The following is a 20,461-nucleotide window of genomic DNA, read 5'->3' as shown; positions in this document are numbered from 1 at the left end:
GATAACATATTGGGTCATCACACACTCATACAAGGTCCAGTTCAATATTAGAAAGCTAAGTTATAACAAATGTGTTTTATGTTCCTCAATTTAAATATAATCTACTGCCAGTCTATAAACTAATTAAAGAATTACAGTGCACAACTCCATTTTCCCTGATTTTTGTCTGTTTCAAGAGCTTTTCACTAGGAAGGTGAATGGGATTGTTAAGGAAGATGGTGTGCTTTACCTACTATATACTGATACAAGAGAAAAATAGACAAATGGAGGCACTAACTGCAAGAAGTAATGAGACAATTGAAGCTGAAAAATCAGATGTAATATTGTTGCATAGAAGATGTGGTCATGTATCTACACAAGTTTTAAAGAAGTTGATTCAAGTAGATTTAGAAACTATCAAGAGTAGAATAAATAAGTGCATAGTTTGTCCTTGTGCCAAACAAACTAGACTGTCTTTTCCTACAAGTAGTATTCAGAGTAGAAGTTGTTTTGATCTAATACATGTAGATTTGTGGCCCCCATGTGAAATAGCTACTATGGATGGAAATATATACTTCTTGACTATTGTAGATGATTTTTCAAGAATGACATGGGTGTTCCTGCTAAAGCAAAAGTCTGATGTGTGTGTATCACTTCAGCACTTCTTTAACTTTGTCAAAACTCAATTTGAGAAGATAATAAAAATCATCAGAACAGATAATGGAACAGAGTTTGTAAACTATGTATGTGAAAATCTATTCAGAACCTTGGGTGTTATACACCAAAGAACCTGTGCTTATACCTCTCAGCAAAATGGAGTTGCTGAAAGGAAGCACAAACATATGCTGGAAGTTACAAGAGCTATCAAATTCCAAGCTCAAATACCTATCAAGTTCTGGGGATATTGCATATTAGCTGTAGTTTATCTGATAAATAGAATGCCTAGTTCAGTCATTGGAAATATGTCTCCATTTGAGAAGCTACATAAAAGAAAGCCTTCTATACAATACCTTAGAGTGTTAGGTTGCCTATGTTTTGCAAAAATTATTCAGGAGCATGACAAGTTAATGCCTAGAGCAAAACTATCTGTCCATATGGGCTATTCAGAAATCCAAAAAGGCAATATCTTATATGATCTCTCTAATCAATCTTTCTTTGTTAGCAGAGATGTCACTTTTAGTAAAGATATATTTCCATTTGCCAATAATGTAACGACCCGGCCGGTCGTTTTGAGTATTATAACCCGTTCCCTAATTTACTGCTCAATTTTTGACTTACAATTGATTTATAACTTATCGGGTTAGTTGGTTCGGGTCCGGAAGAATTTGGGAGTGAAATGAGACACTTAGTCTCATAATTGAAAACTTAAGTTGGAAAAGTTGACCAGATATTGAGTTATGTGTAAACGACCTCATAATTGAATTCCGATGATTTCAATATCCCCATATGGTGAGTTTGGACTTAGGAGCGTGTTCGAAAAATTAATTGGAGGTCCGTTGTGGAATTAGGCTTGAAATGACGAAAGTCGAGTTTTTGGAAAGTTTGACCGGGGGGTTGACTTTTTGATATCGGGGTCGGAATTTAATTCTGGAAATTTTAATAGGTCCGTTATGTCAATTATGACTTGTGTGAAAAATTTGAAGTCATTCCGGATTGATTTGATGTGTTTTGGCACAAGATATAGAATTTGAAAGTTTAAAGTTCATAGATTTTGATTTGAGGGGCGATTTGTCGTTTTGTTATTGTTTGAGGTGATTTGAGGATTCGACTAAGTTCGTATGATATTTTAGGACCTGTTGGTGTATTTGGTTGAGGTCCCGGGGGCCTCGGGTAAGTTTCGGATGGTTAACGGGTTGGATTTTTGACTTGGAGCTCTACTGGAATGTTTTTGATGCACCATCTGATTTCCTTCATTGCGTTTGCGAGTGGAGCCTCGCATTTGCGAAGAGGAATTGAGAGACTGGCAATATTTTCTCTTCGCGCTCTCGAAGAGAAGGACGCATTTGTGAAGGGTGGACTAGGTGTGCATCGCGAATGCGAGAGGTGTTATGCCTTCGTGAAGAAGAGAGGAAGCAGCTGAGGACCCCAGGCAATTGGTCTACACGTTCGCGTAGGGGGTGTCGCGTTCGCGTAGTGAGGGGGAACGAAGAATCGCATTCGCGATTGGTTGAACGCATTCGCATAGAAGGCATTGAGGCAGAGGCACTTTGTGCTTCGCGAACGCGAGGGGGATGTCGCGTTCGCGAAGGAGGAATTTGGGCGGGAACAATTTTGTGCTTCGCGAACGCGAGGCACTAACCGCGTTCGCGAAGAAGAAAAGCCCGGGCAGTGAGTTTAAGTTTTGAAAATGGGATCATTTTTGACGGATTGGAGCTCGAAAAGATGCAATTTTCGGGAGTTTTTCAAGAAAAATAATGGGGTAAATGTTCTTAACTTAATATTGGTTAAATTACCCGAATCCATGGTTGTTTTTAACATTTAATTGGTGAATTAAGTTGGAAAATTATGAAAACCCTCTTGGTTTAATTTGAAGATTTGAGGGTCGAGTTGATGCCAGATTTGAGTAAAATTTGTATGATTGGACTCATGGTTGAATGGGCGTTCATATTTTATAACTTTTGTCGGGTTCTGAGGCGTGGTCCCCACAAAAGATTTTCCGAGTGTAATTTCGGATTTTGTGGGAAAATATTAGTATTTTGATATGGAATTAATTCCTATAATTGTGTGGACTGAATCAAATTAATTGTGAATAGATTCGAGCTGTTCAGGAGTTGATACGCGTATAATGGAATTTCTGGAGCATTTTAATCTTGCTCGGAATTGGATTCATCTTGTTCGAGGTAAGTAACTCTTCTAATCTTGGAGTTGAGGGTATAAACCCTGAATATATGTATTATGTGAATTGTTGGGAGGTGACGCACATGCTAGGTGACAGGCGTGCACCATAGAAATTGTGACATAATTGTTTCTGTGGAATTTTGTAGTCAAATAATCTTGGCATTTTCTATGTAGTTTTATGTGCTAAAGACATTGAGCTGAGAATCATATTAAAAGTCATGTTGAGGCTATGTGCCAATATTACTGGGACCCACAGAGGTCATATTGCTGTAAATTATTTGTTTTAAATTGAAACTTCATACTTAGTCATATTCATGTCATTACATATCATATCTCAGTCTCTGTTATTATTTATTGATACATCATATTATTATTTTCGGGATATTTTCATGACATTGTGAGCCCATGAGAGAGAGGCTGGAGAGATTGATGACTGAGTGAGGCTGAGGGCCTGATTTTGAGGATATTTACGGATCGGGCTGCACACCGTAACATGTTTTATTGATTTATGCCATGATTGGCTTGATATAGCGCTGGGGCTGAGGGAGCCCCTCCGGAGTCTATACACACACCCAGTGAGAGCAGGTATATACTGAGTGCGAGTGCCGAGTGCCGAGCTATTGGGAGGATTGAGTGACTGTGAGGACTGAGTGATGGGGAGTACTGAGTGAATTGATACTTTGAGAGTATGCATATGAGTTCATCTCTGAGATACATTGTATTGACATGCACATATGACATACAAGCATAAAGATGTCTTTTTCCTCATGCTGTACGATATTACATCATTCCTGGTTTCTCACACATGTTGGCAGATGGACATAGTGATGCATTTGCTTTATACTGGTTATCTGGAAAGAAAAAAATGAAACATCTTATTTATTATTGAAAGGATTTTTTAGGAAAATTATTATTTTCAAACTTATTCATATTTTTGGCAACTTCGGTAAACGATTTGGGTTTTCACTGATGTACTTGAAAGGAAGAACTATCTTTTTAGAAATAATAATTTAGCTGAGCATTTTATCTCTGGGTTACTTCTTGTATTATTGCTTTACGTTGTTATGGATTGTTGTGGACTATTGGTTTGGGACCCGACCTTGGTATAAGCTCATCATTGCTTTCAACCTAAGGTTAGGTTTGTTACTTATTGAGTACATGGGGTCGGTTGTACTCATACTGCACTTCTGCACCTTGTGTGCAGATGTTGACTGCTGATGTCGCTGTGTTCGTTGGGAGCTGGATCTAAAGATGTACCTGCGTTCCAGTTGTAGATGCCTCTTGTTCATGGTAGCCTTAGATTTATAAAAATCTGTTCATGTACATTTCGAACAGATGATGTATTACTTCATACCAGTTTTGTATACTCTATTCTTAGAAGTTCATGATTTGTACTACCAGTTCTTGGGGAATGTATAAGATTAAGATCTTTATTTACTTAAATTGCTTTAATAATTGTTATTGGAATTGGATATGTGAAAGTTGGCTTACCTAACGGGTTAGGTTAGGTGCCATCACGACTAGTTGGATTTTGGGTCGTGACAAGGTGGTATCAGAGCTTTGAGTTCATAGGTTTTACGAGTCATGAGCAAGTGTCTAGTAGAGTCTTGTGGATCTGTATGATGACGTCTATACTTATCTTCGAGATGCTACATGACATTTAGGATATATACTTCTCATCTTTCTTTCCTTATCGTGCAGAATTGATTTAGCTTGAGACATAACTCTTTGAATTCCTTCCACGCATTCGTATGTGCACATGAGCGCTCGGTATCAACTGTGCATCGCCGGCTTGTGATTTCAGGGATGATGTGCGAGATGTGTATTCTATGTTTTGGTGATGGGCCAGTCTAGAGGACTTGAGGCTATGGTTGAACCCCAACTTAAGCTCGATAGATTCAATTGTAACTTATACATTTGGACTCATATGTCCGGTAATGTCCTTACGAGTGAAATTTGTGGCTCGATGAGTGGTGAAATGACTTTGTGATGAGTATGATGTAACTGAGGGATGTGTTAAGACGATGTGAATGTGGCGAGAAGTGTTTCCTTGAAGTGTAAAGGAAGTCCATTGGGTGCTTGATTTTCATTTTGATGTGACGTACAGTCTCAAGTGTGAATGTTTTGAAAGATCTTTCACATTGTTAATTTTTGGGGCAAATTAAATTCTCGTGTCTGGTAAATGAGTTTGGACTTAGAAAGATTAAGTGATTGCGTAGTAATTGTGGATGCGAAAGGGTATAACAAGATTCCAATTTGAGGCTAAGTAGGTGTGTTTCTTATAATGTAGATTAGAGAGTTTCTTTTATACCAGCAGGTTATATGTGTTGAGATTTGAATTTGAATCTAGTTGAGAAAGTTGACTTGACTATCAAGAGAATAAATGCGATATTAGCGGATGATTGAGGTATTTTATGGTTGGTGTTGCATGGGCCTGAGAAGAATTTTCGTTGAACTGACTGTGGTATTATGACAGTAATAAAGTATGGGTATTGTGAGTTATGGAGTGTTTAAATCTATGGCTTTGAGCCAAGTGGGAGAGTCTGCTATGGACAAATTAATTCATGGGTATGTGTCATTTTTTTGTTTTGGTTTGAAGTATACTTGAGAATCAGTGATTACTTGCAGAGGTGGAGTTCGAGAATGACTCGAGTTAGGAAATTTCTAGATACGGGTTATATTGCGCTTTATGAGTATACGAAAATCACGGAGTGGGTGAGTTGTTATTTGTGAATAGTGTAGTGCACATAGAGTTTGAATTTGATCAGTGGTGTTAAGGCAGGATTACCTCTTTGAGTGTTGCTGTGCTAATGGGGCACGTGTCTTTCAGACTATTTGGGCAGTGCAATTTAGATTTTAGCAAAGTGGGTGACTCTCGAGAAAGTTCTAATGGATTCGAGATTAATATGTAACAATTGAGAATTTTTGGCGGATTTATTTATGGCTAAAATCTGAGATTTAAGTTGGATGGTGTCGAGACTTGTGGCATTTTTGTATATCATTATGAATTTTATATTTCGGTATCAGGAAGGTGAATGAAACGGCCTTAGACTCAAATAAGGTATTTTCAGAGTGGGTGTTTCGGTTGTAGTATTTATAGGGGTAATTATGATGTGGTGAGACTCTATAGATGTTTTGGTGGCAATATTCTTGGGTTTTGATGACCTACGTGGTTTGGTCGAGTTAAAGGAATTTAGTTGTAATAGCTTGGTTATGTGTAGATGGATTTCAAAGTGTTCTTAATGGTTTCTACCATGGTTTGAACCAGATATTTTCTACTGGTGTGGGAAACATGTTGTTATTGTGATTTCCTCCTGGAAGGAAGCAAGAGGAAGGTTTCTAACTAACTGGATATGTACTTTGCTGGTGACCCATAGTTGATAATGAGATTCTTGTGCTTGTCACATGATGGCATAATAGATATGGTGTGTTGTGCGGGATTAGGATTTACATGCACAAGGTGATAGTTCAGTCTTGAAGAGAAGGTAACAAATGTTAGACATCATGATCAGTTTCATACATTTCGATAAATGTTATAATTGCTCGATAATTCCTGAGAAGGGTGCGCATTTCAGAAGGCGCGTTGTGTTTTGACTTACGGATGTTTATCGGTATTGCAATACTCGCTTGGTTGATAGACTGCTGATATTCAAATTATTGCTATGTGGAACGAAAGAATTATTAAAGTATTCCTCATGGGATTATCGTAAATGGAAGATGTGTTAGTCATTCTAGTAATGGAGTTGGGATCAGTTACGGTGATTCATGTGTTCGATGAATTTGGAGACTGGGAGTTCTCAGAAGTATATTGTTTCGGGTTGCGACCTATTTGAGGTAAGTATTTTATTTTAACTCAGTGGAGGCACTAGTTGCGTTAATTATTTGTGATAGCTACGCGCTATAAGTGTGCATATATGTGAGGTTTGAGCCAATGTGCGGGCATTGGAGCAGGTATTTATACTCGAAAGAATACTTAGGCTATGATATACTTAGAGTTGATTGTTAAGCGTAAAGTTATAGCGTTTCTCGTGTTCTTAACTTTGTTGAGAACTATCTGGGCTACTCTTGAGGTTACAAAAAGGCTAATTCCCTGAATAAACAGGGTAGTTACTATTTCTGTGTTAAATTGCCGATTTGAAGTGTGATAGCAGACTTTGCACATGCTTACACTATGGCATGTTATTTATACCAATCGAGGAGCATGAGAATCTTATTTCATTATCATATACAAGTGTACTTGTTTAATTGCTCCTGTATGGTCTGCTGGGACTGGAGGCCTGTGACCATGCCAGGCGATTCATATTATTGGCACGTGAGTTATCCGTGCAATGTGTGGGAATTTTATTTCTATGATAATTTATCTGATTCATTAATTTCCTTCCTCTACAATTGTGCACATGCGCCTGCGTTTATCCTCTTCACAAAATTTGAGGAGTTGGTTATAACATTATGGTTGTGGTGGTGCTTGTTGAACTTGCAATATGGTTCTCTTCCTTGAGATATATCCCATATTTGCGTACACAGATTTCGCAGTGGTGGCTGGAGTTATATTGATGTGGCATGTCGGTGGGACAGTTGTGTTTAATAATATAAGGTCATCGGACCTAGAATGGGTACTATCATGTTTGATTATAGTACATTCGGAAGGGTAATATTAAAAGTCGGCTTAGAAATTTGCAATGGTTCTTGTTGAAGGAGAGGGAGCTCCACAACTGGTGGATCTGATGAATGGTTACAAGTTTCTGCATGTTCTTTTATTATCAACAGTGTACGAAGGTGTTGGGATGAGGTTTTGTTCGATATGGGATTTAATGCTAGTACTTGGTTGGCTTGGAGTAAGTTACTGTGATCAGGAATGGTGCTTCGAGCGAGCGAGTTGTGTAATATGCTGGGTAATTATATCTGTGATTATAGTTATAGCTCGATACGTCTTGTTCAGACTTATACAGTGTGTAAATGTAAGATTCGTGTCTTGAAAAGAAATTCTGAAGGTTGGGAATTGAATTCCAAGGTTTTTGGGCAAAGGTTAAATTAAGGATTTTCAGTTGTATTGTGTTGTTAGTCCTATGTGGAATAGGGTGACGTGGAATCACCCCCGGGTACGTGCGTGATAATATAGAATAGTGATGTGATGGCTTGGAAACAACTCTTGGCACGTTCGAGGACGAACGTATGTTTAAGTGGGGGAGAATGTAACGACCCGCCCGGTCGTTTTGAGTATTATAACCCAGTTCTCCAATTTACTGCTCAATTTATGACTTACAATTGATTTATGACTTATCGGATTAGTTGGTTTGGGTCCGAAAGGATTTCAGAGTGAAATGAGATACTTGGTCTTATAATTGAAAACTTAAGTTGAAAAAGTTGACCTGATATAAACTTATGTGTAAACGACTTCAGAATTGAATTTTGATGATTCCAATAGCCCTGTATGGTGATTTTGGACTTAGTAGCGTGTCCGAAAAATTAATTGGAGGTCTGTAGTGGAATTAGGCTTGAAATGGCGAAAGTCGAGTTTTTGGAAAGTTTGACCGGGGGGTTGACTTTTTTATATCGGGGTCAGAATTCAATTCTGGAAATTTTAATAGGGTCGTTATGTCAATTATGACTTGTGTGCAAAATTTGAAGTCATTCCGGATTGATTTGATGTGTTTCGGCACAAGATATAGAATTTGAAAGTTTAAAGTTCATAGATTTTGATTTGAGGTGCGATTTGTAGTTTTGATGTTGTTTGAGGTGATTTGAGGATTCAACTATGTTTGTATGATGTTTTAGGACCTGTTGGTGTATTTGGTTGAGGTCCCGGGGGCCTCAGGTAAGTTTCAGATGGTTAACGGGTTGGATTTTTGTCTTGGAACTCTGCTGAAAGTTTTCTGATGCACCATCTGGATTCATTCATCGCGTTCGCGAGTGGAGTCTCGCATTCGCGAAAAGGAACTGAGAGGCTGGCAATATTTTCTCTTCACGTTCGTGAAGGGTTGACTGGGTGTGCATCACGAACGCGAGAGGTGTTACGCGTTCCCGAAGAAGAGAGGAAGCAACTGAGGACCCCAGGCAATTGGTCTACGCGTTCGCGTAGGGGGTGTCACATTCGCGTAGTGAGGGGAAACGAAGCATCGTGTTCGCGATTGGTTGAACACGTTCGCGTAGAAGGCATTGAGGCAGAGTCACTTTGTGCTTCGCGAACGTGAGGGGGATGTCGTGTTCGCGAAGGAGGAATTTGGGTGGGAATAATTTTGTGCTTCGCGAACGCGAGGCACTGACCGCGTTCGCGAAGAAGAAAAGCCCGGGAAGTGAGTTTAAGTTCTGCAAATAGGACCATTTTTGACGGATTGGAGCTCGGGAAGAGGCGATTTTCCAGAAAAAAATAGGGTAAGTGTTCTTAACTCAATATTGGTTAAATTACCCGAATCCATATTTGTTTTTAACATTTAATTGGTGAATTAAGTTGGAAAATTGTGAAAACCCTCTTGGTTTAATTTGAAGACTTGAGGGTCGAGTTGATGTCAGATTTGAGTAAATTTTATATGGTTGGACTCGTGGTTGAATGGGCATTTATATTTTGTAACTTTTGTCGGGTTCCGAGGTGTGGGGACCCACGAGCGATTTTCGGAGTGTAATTTTGGATTTTGTGGGAAAATATTAGTATTTTGATATGGAATTAATTCCTATAATTGTGTGGACTGAATCAAATTAATTGTGAATAGATTCGAGCTGTTCAGGAGTTGATACGCATAGAATGGAATTTCTGAACCATTTTTGATCTTGCTCGAAATTGGATTCGTCTTGTTCGAGGTAAGTAACTCTTCTAATCTTGAAGCTGAGGGTATGAACCTTGAATATATGTATTATGTGAATTTCTGGGTGGTGACGCACATACTAGGTCTCTGTTATTATTTATTGATATATCATATCATTATTTTTGGGCTATTTTCATGATATTGTGAGCCCATGAGAGAGAGACTGGAGAGATTGATGACCGAGTGAGGCCGAGGGCCTGATTGTGAGGATATTTATGGATCGGGCTGCACGCCGCAACATATTTTATTGATTTATGCCATGATTGACTTGATATAGCGCTTGGGCTGAAGGAGCCCCTCTGGAGTCTGTACACACCCCTAGTGAGCGCAGGTACCTACTGAGTGCGAGTGCCGAGCGATTGGGAGGATTGAGTTAATGTGAGGACTGAGTGACTGTGAGGACTAAGTGATGAGGAGGACTGAGTGAATTGATACTATGAGAGTATGCATATGAGTTCATCTCTGAGATACATTGCATTGACATGCACACATGCCATACATGCATAGAGATGTATTTTTCCTCATGTTGTACGATATTACATCATTGCTGGTTTCTGACACATGTTGGTAGATAGGCATAGTGATGCATTTGTTTTACACTGGTTATATGAAAAAAAAAATGAAACATCTTATTTATTATTGAAAGAATTTTTTGGGAAAATTATTATTTTTAAACTTATTCATATTTTTGGCAACTTTGGTAAACAATTTGGATTTTCACTGATGTACTTGAAAGGAAGAACTATTTTTTTAGAAATAATAATTTAGCTGAGCATTTTGACTCTGAGTTACTTGTATTATTATTTTACGTTGTTATGGACTGTTGTGTACTATTTGTCTTGGACCAGACCTTGGTATAAGCTCGTCACTACTTTCAACCTAAGGTTAGGTTTATAACTTATTGAGTATATGGGATCGGTTGTACTCATACTACGCTTCTGCACCTTGTGTGCAGATGTTGACTGCTGATGTCGCCGTGTTCGTTGGGAGCTGGATCTGAAGATGTAATAGCGTTCCGGTTGTAGCTGCCTCTTGTTCATGGTAGCCTTAGATTTATAAAAATATGTTCATGTACATTTCAAACAGATGATGTATTATTTCATACCAGTTTTGTATACTCTATTCTTAGAAACTCATGATTTGTACTACCAGTTCTTGGGGAATGTATAAGATTAAGATCTTTATTTACTTACATTGCTTTAATAATTATTATTGGAATTGGATAAGTGAAAGTTGGCTTACCTAGCGGGTTGGGTTAGGTGCCACCACGACTAGTTAGATTTTGGGTCGTGACAAATAAAGAATGTATTTCAAAGCCTGTGTTTGTGGATAACACATAAAAAACAAGAGTATTGTTTGACAAAAATGAAACATCTTTTGAAACAAGATCAGAAATTACCACAAGCAATAGTTAGTCAGACAGAATTGAAAGAGCAGAATCCAATGCAAATCAAGACATAAGAGAAGAAAATTATTCAGACATACCAGCAGACTACATGTACACTGAACTAAATGATCATATTGTTCATGATGATCCTACTCAAATAAATACAGAAGCTCAAAATCAGCAACAACCTGGGCCTTCTCAAACATCTACAAAAGCTCAGAATCAACAACAACCTGAGCTTAGAAAGTCCTGCAGCGATAAGCATCCTCTTATCTGGATGAAGGATTTTGTATCTTTAAATATTCATCAAAATATGCCCAATGCACTAGATCAATATATAAGTTATGACAAACTATCTCCTAAATATCAAGCATACGTAGCTGTAACTTCCCCAATTGCTGAACCTACCAATTACTTTGAAGTTATCCTAGATCCCAAATGGATAGAAGCTATGAATGAAGCGATAAAAGCCCTTGAGAAAAATTATACATGGGATATTGTAATACTACCAGAAGGTAAGAAACAAAATCAAATACAAAGCTTCAGGTAATGTTGAGAGGTTTAAAGTTAGACTATTAGCTAAAGGATATAGTCTAAAAGAAGGGATAGATTACCAAAAAACATTCTCACCAGTGGTGAAAATGGTTATAGCGAGAACTATCTTAAGTGTTGTAGCTTCAAATAAATGGCATATACACCAAATTGATGTGTATAATGCTTTCCTTCAAGGTGACTTATTTGATGAAATCTATATAGAGTTGCCTCATGGATTTAGAAGCCAGGGGGAAAATAAAGTATGAAAGCTCATTAAATCCCTATATGGACTTAAACAAGCTCTTAGATAGTGGAATATAAAACAGTGTGAGGCTCTACCGAAATTCAACTTCAAACAAAGTCAATTTGATCATTCACTATTCATTAAAAAGACTGCTGAAGGAATCACTATAAATTTAGTGTATGTGGATGATTTGTTAATCATAGGAGACTCTACAACTTATTGAGCAAATAAAAACATCACTGTAGAATGCCTTCAAAATGAAAGACCTGGGAAAATTATAATATTTCTTAGGTATTGAGTTTGCTAGATCACATAAAGAAATCACTATTCATCAAAGGAAATATGCTTTGGAGCTAATTTCAGAGGTTGGACTTGCTGCAGCAAAACCAGCAGTAACTCCTATTGACAATAATGTCAAACTAACCTCATAGCAGTATGATGACCATGAAAGACTCAGAAGACATTGATCCATCGGTTGATCAAACTTCCTATCAGAAACTGAGAGGAAAACTCTTATATCTAACTGTAACTAGACCTGACATAGCTTTTGGAGTTCAAACACTTAGTCAATTTCTTAAACAGCCCAAAAATTACATATGAAAGTTGCCTAGAGAATTGTCAAATACGTTAAGAATCAGCTAGGTCAAGGAATCTTACTATCCAGTACTCAGATTAATACAATCACTACATTCTATGATGCAGATTGGGCTGCATGCCCTTTGACTAGAAAATCTATCTCATGCTTCTTAATCAAGTTAGGTGACTCGTTGGTATCTTGGAAGTCAAAGAAACAAACTACTGTTCCTCGAAGTTCTGCAGAAGCTGAATATAGAAGCTTAGCAACAAAAGTAGCGGAGCTAATTTGGCTCTATGAACTGTTTAAAGAAGCTGATACTCAAATTAAGTTGCCTATTGATATTTATTGTGACAGCAAATCAGCTATACAAATAGCTGCAAATCCACTATATCATGAAAGGACCAAACACATTGAAATCGATTATCATTTTGTGAGAGAAAGAATTCAACAAGGACTTATTACTACAAATTACATCTCAACAACTGATCAACCTGCGAATATTCTTACAAAGGGACTAGCCAAAGTTCAACATGAGTATCTAAAATCCAAGCTAGGTGTATTCAATATTTTTTCACCACCTAGCTTGAGGGGGATATAAATGGTATAACTGTCATTGTACATTGAAGCTGTTAGAGAGCCGTTAATTACTGTTAGAGAGTTAGTTAAGCTTATTGTTAGGAGTTAGTTAAGAAGCTTAAATACACTTTTAATGGAACGTGTATAAAGGCAACAATAAACTGTATTTTCAATGCACTTTTTTTAATAATGAAATAATCTCTTTCATTGGCTTATTTCTGTTCTCGCAAACGAGTGCCTCATCTCCTTCATCTTCCCTTCTCTTCTTCCTTCATCTTTCTGAATCTTTAATCACTACTATGTGAATTACATCAATACACGTAACACAAACGTGGATCTATGTTTAATGGGGTTCTTAAACTTTATTTCCTATCCTAATTAACGTTTGCTATTTTTCAAAATGTGTCGACCTTTTATACGTATGTATAATTTTTTTTAAATTAATTATTTTCATATAGACATATTTACTTAAATTTATCCTCAAAACGGTGTCCAATAATATCACTTAATTGAAGGTGCAGTGAGCTTTATATGTTACAAGTAGAATCCAAAGGTCAAAGAAATGAAAGCTACCCAACTACATGCAGCTTTTCCTTAGCATAGATTGAGAATTGAACTAGAAATGTTTTATCAATCATTTATATTTATTAATCTTGTTTCTTCTTTACTACTAATACATAGAAGAAATAACCTAAATAGCCTTATAATATATGAATATTTATATTCGTGTACTATGTGTATTTAACTGTGTATAATTAGTGTATAATCTATCTATATCTATATGAATAATTCATTTACAATATGTAGATAAACGTGTATAATTAGTATACAATTCATGTATACCGACTAGGAAAAAATAAACAGTAAATCTAACTGGATATTAACTTATATAATATATACTTGGATATTAACTTGCAGATTGATCTACATGGTGATATAACAGGATTTTTATCATCCCATCCAAAATCTTTATTAATGTCACTTCACCATTTAGACATGGTAGAACCAATTTTTCCCTCTATGGATCGTGCAAAATCAGTTTTCCACCAAAAAGCTGCAAATTATGATCAATCAAGAATGTTACAACAAACCATATGCCACAAAAGATCAAGTAACTGGACATTTCCAGTTTCTTCAAATCCATTGAGAAAATTCAGAGAAATGAATTTCATACAACATATACTAGATCACGGCCTCCAGCAGTAGGAGCTTGTTTGTATATATGCTGGAAATTATTCTGCAGAGTATGTTTCTGAAATTCATGTTTATTCATCAGCAATGAAACGTATTGAGGTAATATTTTCTTACTTCCATAATCTCTCAGAGATTTCTATGTGAGTTTAACTTTATATACTAACAGTACAAAAAAAACGACAAATGACCTTATTGTCAAACATTGACCAGTCAAGGATTAACGGAAAGTTCTATTATATATGCTTGAAAATTATTTTATATTTTATATTTTATAAATAAGACTTTTTGCTGTATAGGTATGTCCATCATATAGATTAAAAAGAGAAAAAATTATAAAATTAAAAAAAGAAAAAATTAATAATTTAGAGGGTAAAAATATATATTTGACCATGAAAAGTTCGAGAAATCTGGTGGAGTGATCTTCTAAGTGCAATAAACATAGTTAAGTAATTTTTTTCTGTTATAAATAAAAAAAAACATGACTTTACAAGATATTTTTGGATAATTGAGTGACCATTTGAATAATAAACTCAATGTCTACTTGTTGCGTAAATATTACAAATCTCTACGAAATTTGTATTTGGATTCATTTTCTCTTTTTCTTTGTTTTTTCCAGATTGATAGATGTGAATGTTAGTGACATAATTCATGAGGATGGATCCAAAAAGGCTAGAATCAAGTATAGAGAGCGTAAACTAGATGAGATATATAATAGCTTGATCGGCCCATTGGGTTTCTTTTCAGCCGTTCATTTATGAGTAAACTATCCTCTATATCCCCTCAAAATTTTAATAGCCCATAATTTTCTCTATGAACTCGAAATGTCTCTCCGGCCCAAACATATTACATTTCATAAGCCAATCCATAATACACTGACCCACCCACGCTTTTAACTCACTCACATTTTTCCTATTGTACTCGGTTCTCTCTAACACAGCTTCTCCATTTTTCTCAAACACAACTTCTCCATTTTTACTCTTGCTCTAAATGTAAGTCAAAATTTCAGTAGGTTTTCCGATTTTTGTTCATAGTCGAGTCTATAATGGAAGAAAAGAAGTCTTTGAAGAAAAAGAGAAAGTTTAGGGCATCTCCAAATTCTATGAAATTAGCTGGTAAATTAGTGAAATATAACCCTAGTTTCAGTAGGAATGATGATGACGATTTTGAAGATTTACCAGAATTTGGGTGCGATTTGGGGCATGGAACCCCTAAATCTGTTGAAGGAATGCAAAATACCCCTACTGAAGGAATGCAAAGTACCTCTGTTCATAGAAGGACTCGTTCACATAGCGGGATTCCCAGCGATAGAGTAACGAGGTCACAAACTGCTTAGCGTGTAGTTGTTGAAAAAGGCACAAGTTCAAAAATAAATATTAAAATGGTGGGAAAGGATGTTGTGAAGGATAAGGGTAAAGGTTCTAAAAGGAAGGCTAAAAGGGATGGGGATGATGTTCTATCAAAAAAGAGAAAAGTTCACGTTGATCAGAAATGTTCTAGCTCATCTGATTTGAAGGTATTTTCTAATGATATAAATCTGACTTGTGTGCGCTTAGTTTATTTTAGTATGTAGAAAATTTATCCAATATAGCAGTTATGTTCCAGATTTATATATAAAATGTATCATTTTTTTTTATATTGTATATAATTTGTATCAAGTCAATAAGTAATATGCAATTTGTATATAAAGTGTATCATCTATCCACATAGTGTATACGTAATGTTTAAAGTGCATATTTGTGGTTGTTATGAAGCTTATATATATTTATATTTTTGTATTGTCTGTAACTTTGGAATTACTATATTCCTTTGGGTGATCATTATAGTACTCGTATCAGTGTGCATACAAACTGCAGTATAGTGAAATATTTAAAAGATACTTTGGATGATCAGCATATTGAGATGTTAAGAACAACATGTTTTGGTTATTTTGTGGACTTGCCCGAATTTTTTTATACAAAACCAACTTATCCATTCACTATTGCTTAGGGAAGTGGTGTCACCTAAAGATGATGAGTTATGGATTAAAGTGAATAGCACCAAGTTGCGCTTTGAACTTGCAGAGTTTTGTATTATCACAGGTTTAAAGAGTAATGGTGATCCCAATAAGCATTATGAATCTGTCCAGTCGAGTCGGTTGATGGAATTGTACTTTTCAAGCATGTCGAAAGTGTCTAAGAAATTGTTAACTGACTGTTTCTTAAAAAAGATATGAAAATCTAATGAGAACGCATTAAATATTGCAGTATTGTATTTCATTCACAGTTTTCTATTTTCTATTACGAATGATGATTTCATAATAAAGAATGATTTTCTGTTTGTTGAATCTGGTGATTTTGAGACTTTTCCTTGGGGAAAAGTGATTTTCAATGCTATGTTGGAGTCAATGAAAGATAAGGTTCGTAGTAGGAGAGAGATGTACCGATATGGTGGTTTGCCTTTGGCATTCCAGTGTTGGTTTTATAAATGCTGCCCCTATACTCGCAAAAATCTCACATACCGGATTGGAGATCTTGTGCCACGCATACTAAACTGGACTGTAAAGAAGAAGATGACCTTCAAGAGGTTGAGGAAAGAGTTTTTTCTTTAAGTCGGGAGTAGGTAAAAAATATTTTTATTTAGTTTACAACATTTTGTAGCAATACATATGAATTTACTTCTGATACATAAACTATACATTTCTGATACATAAATTATACCTTTAATATACATAATATAAATTAACTATATGATGTGTAGTTTCTACAAGTAATATATTGGTTGTCTTTTATTAGTTTAAAATTTCATAATTGTTAAGTATTTATTTATTTATTTGTAGTTGGTGTTTGGTAACATTGCCCCAATAAATGTTGAACAAACAAGGCTTGAATTACATGATTTTGTCCCGGTGTATGAAGATAAAAATGAGATGTATATCGATTCTAGAGTAGTGGCTGAAGTTAATCTACGAGATGATGTTGATGATTTCAACACTCGACCTAAAAAAATGCTAAGAAGCACCCCAAAAATAAGCTAGAATCACAACCTATAAACAATGGGAATCCGGATCCACAACCCAGTAACTTGAGTTCAAGCGAGAATGAGCTGAAACTTCTGAGAAGTGAAATCACAAGGTACAGTTCTATTTTGGCTTTGAGCAGTTCTGACAACTTAATTTATATTCGGTTTCACTTTTTCTTTTATAGGTAAACGACAAGGTTTCGTCTTTGGAGCAGTTAATGATTTCCTCATTTGAAATTTTTTTTAAAGCTTTAGGTGAACACGGTGCTTCAAAGGTATTCTCATGACTATGCTTATTTATTATTTTTACATGTTATTATAAGCTTTACAATTTTTTCTATATTTTTCCTAAACAGGGTAATAGAAAAGATGACGACCATCATGATAGTCATAGCCATCATGATACTGGTGATATTCATAATGATTATTTTGGTATAAGGATGTTGCAGAGAATAATTTTGCTAGTGAGGAAGTTATGGAGAAAAATATTGGCAGTGAGAAAGTTGTAAAGAAAAAAGTTGGCACTGAGGTAAGTCTAGAGCAAACTGTTGATGTTATGGAGGGTGTGGTGAAGGATTCTATAAAAGCTGGTAAAAGTAGTGAAGGAGTTGGTGATGACGAAGCCAGGATTGAGGATGCCGAGCCTGAAATCACTGCAATCACCTAGAAGTTTTGTGACAAAAATAATATAGATGGTGATATTGTAGTTAATATTGTAGAAGTTAAGAAAAATACTGCTAATATGGGGGGTTTGGTGGAGGATTCTGTACAAGTTATTGGTAAAAATAGTTGTGAGGAACTTGGTGAGGACAATGGGTGGACTAGTGATGCCGAGGCTCAAATAACTGCACTTACCCAAAAGTATTTCGATCAAAATATTGTACATGGTGATTGTTTAGGAGTGGAGAAAAATATTGCTACTATGGAGGAAGATCGTATAGTTGTTGTTGATCATTACACACCTGAAATGATCCTTAGAGAAAGGAAACCGGCAGGGGTCATGAATTCACCATTCAGGAACACATTTGACTCTGGTGGCACCATCCAAGTTGCTCAAAATAAGCCAACTAAGTCAAAGAAGCCCATCTTGACAAATAAGCCAAATAAATCCATATTCATTATAAAGTATCCTTTTCAGAAAAATATTGACAATCCTGTTAATTTCAGAATATTGTATAAGTGGAACACTTTCATCAATAGAGGCTTAAGGACTAATGCACCGTAAGTTTTATGTTTTAGTTTTTTCTTTTTCTTTTTTTTTCCTTGTTTATTTTCCATGTTTTGTGTTATGAACCATATCTTATTATCGTGATTCATCAGGGGTGGTGTTTATACAGAGATTAGCACTAAGCTAAATAAAATCTTTGAATTTGGAGTTGATGATATTGGAGAAAAAAATGTTCTTCACATTTGCATATCTCGGCCTACCCCTGTGTGATTCAGTAAGTCAACACTATAATGGTTCTTCATATTTTCAGCATATTGATGTTAATTTGTTAGCATAAATGCCATTTCTTTTCTTTTATCCATGTTGTAATCTATCTGTAATAAAATGAGAAATGGGACTCGGCAACCCTTGGATAGTAGGCAAAAGAAAGGACTAGAATAATAATGGCAATAGAAAATATAGTATCAACTTGGAAGACTATCTTTTATGTATATTTGCAGTATCTTCTGTAAAATGTATAATCGGTTTATACATAAAATATACATTGTAGTTTTTTCATAATGTAATTTTCTGATTATGTGTGTTTATTCTTCATATTTCAGCATATTGATGTTATTTTTTACTATTTGAGAAAGAAAGGGAAGTACGGTGATGTTCCAGTAAGATTCACAACTATTGACTGTTGGTTTAACTGCTTGATTTCGAATTTGTACAAGGAGTTTTTGGAGAAAACCAGAGACATGAATTTGATTACTAAAACAGATCCACTTGCTGAGTATATACTTGGGTATTTTTTAAGATGTAATATTCCTTGGTGTACTGTTGATGAAGTCCTTTTCCCTATAAATCTGTCTGATAAGTGGCACTGGATATTGGCGATATTGTCATTCAAAGATCTGCGCATTTATGTACACGATTCCATGAGTGGCGCGCGGCAAAATAGTGCAGTTCAAAGATCAATTGAACCATACTCAGTGTTGCTCCTATATTTCCTTCATCGTATTGGTTTTTGAGACACAAAGGAGAATCATATGGGAATTTCCGCCATTGATCCGTTTGAGATTCATGTCGTTGATGGGTCACCAATGCAAGATAACACGTAAATTATTATTGAATATTTCTGATTCTTAATTCATTTTTGTACATGAATTCCTATTTGGATATTATACTAACTTATTCAACATTTTATGTGCGACCTTATATGTAGTGACTGGGGTATTTATGTTGCTGTATTTGCTGAGTACATCATTCAAGGCAACAATATTCCTAAAGCTATTGATATTTATGGGATACGAAACCGATATAGTATATTGCTATGGGATTATGGAATGAAAAAATAAAGAGCACATGCTGTTAGTGATGACAAATCTACTGGTAGAATGAAGGATCTGACAGAAAAGGATAACAAGAAAAAGGGCAAGTGGCATGCCATTGGTGATGACAAGGCTTTGAAGGATAACAAGAAAAAAGGGAAGATGCATGCCATTGGTGATGACGAGACTCTGAAGGATATCAAGAAAAAGGGCAAGTTGAAGGGCAAGATGAAGTGGTTTGGGATAGTTTAGCGGAAAATTGACATGTAGTTTTAAGATGAAATAGTTTTGTTCTGATATTGTCTTATGATTGGATACAGTTGCATACCTATATCACGTTTTATGCTTTTTGTTTGGGATATTTTTGGACAATATGTTTGAAATGCTAATGTTGAATATTACTTTTAATTGCAACTTGTTTGTTTTCAGTTAATAGTAAAATTTTAAAAGTTTCAGATTTTGTATAGTTTTGACTTTTCTACAGTTTTAGTTTTGTAATTTATACAGTTTTAATATGTTTCGACAGGTTTTGCAAATTTAGCTGGTGTTGCTAAGTTGTTATAGGAAGTTTTGTGAATAAAGTTTTGGGGGCAGCTAAACTGTATATAAACTGTATAGTGAAAGTCTATTTTGTACTCCATCTGTTGGAAGTATAATTTTTGTATAGTAACAGTATTTTTTGTATAAGTTTTTGTATAGTAACAATATTTTTTGTATATATTTTGTATAGTAACAGTCATTTTGTATATATTTTGTATAGTGATATCTGTTTTGTATAGTCACCGTCATTTTTGTATATATTTTGTATAGTGACATCTATTTTGTATATTATTTGTATAGTCACAGTCTATTGT

General features: G+C 35.6%; 1 protein-coding gene across 1 annotated transcript; it reads left to right on the top strand.

Annotated features, from left to right (window-relative positions):
- Nucleotides 1-263: 263 nt before the first annotated feature.
- On the top strand, nucleotides 264-14,887 carry LOC142164112 (uncharacterized). The gene is made up of 6 exons (XM_075221292.1): nucleotides 264-1,187; nucleotides 11,033-11,519; nucleotides 12,485-12,915; nucleotides 13,854-14,046; nucleotides 14,179-14,269; nucleotides 14,746-14,887. Exons 1-6 carry the CDS (start codon nucleotides 264-266, stop codon nucleotides 14,885-14,887), a joined length of 2,268 nt encoding a protein of 755 aa, XP_075077393.1.
- The last annotated feature ends 5,574 nt before the right edge of the window (nucleotides 14,888-20,461 follow it).

The sequence above is a fragment of the Nicotiana tabacum genome, chromosome 9, assembly GCF_000715075.1.
Source record: "Nicotiana tabacum cultivar K326 chromosome 9, ASM71507v2, whole genome shotgun sequence".
Classification (NCBI taxonomy): Eukaryota; Viridiplantae; Streptophyta; class Magnoliopsida; order Solanales; family Solanaceae; genus Nicotiana; species Nicotiana tabacum.
The sequence above is the reverse complement of the archived record's forward strand: the minus strand, read 5'-3'. Positions and strand labels throughout refer to the sequence as shown.

What these genes read in the sequence shown, in the direction of transcription:
- LOC142164112 (XM_075221292.1), top strand. Translation starts at nt 264, where the DNA reads ATGGAGGCACTAACTGCAAGAAGTAATGAGACAATTGAAGCTGAAAAA. An exon ending in ATCTAAAATCCAAGCTAGGT is followed by an intron (nt 12,916 to 13,853) that starts GTATTCAATATT and finishes ATTAACTTGCAG; the next exon opens with ATTGATCTACATGGTGATAT. An exon ending in AATCTCTCAGAGATTTCTAT is followed by an intron (nt 14,270 to 14,745) that starts GTGAGTTTAACT and finishes TGTTTTTTCCAG; the next exon opens with ATTGATAGATGTGAATGTTA.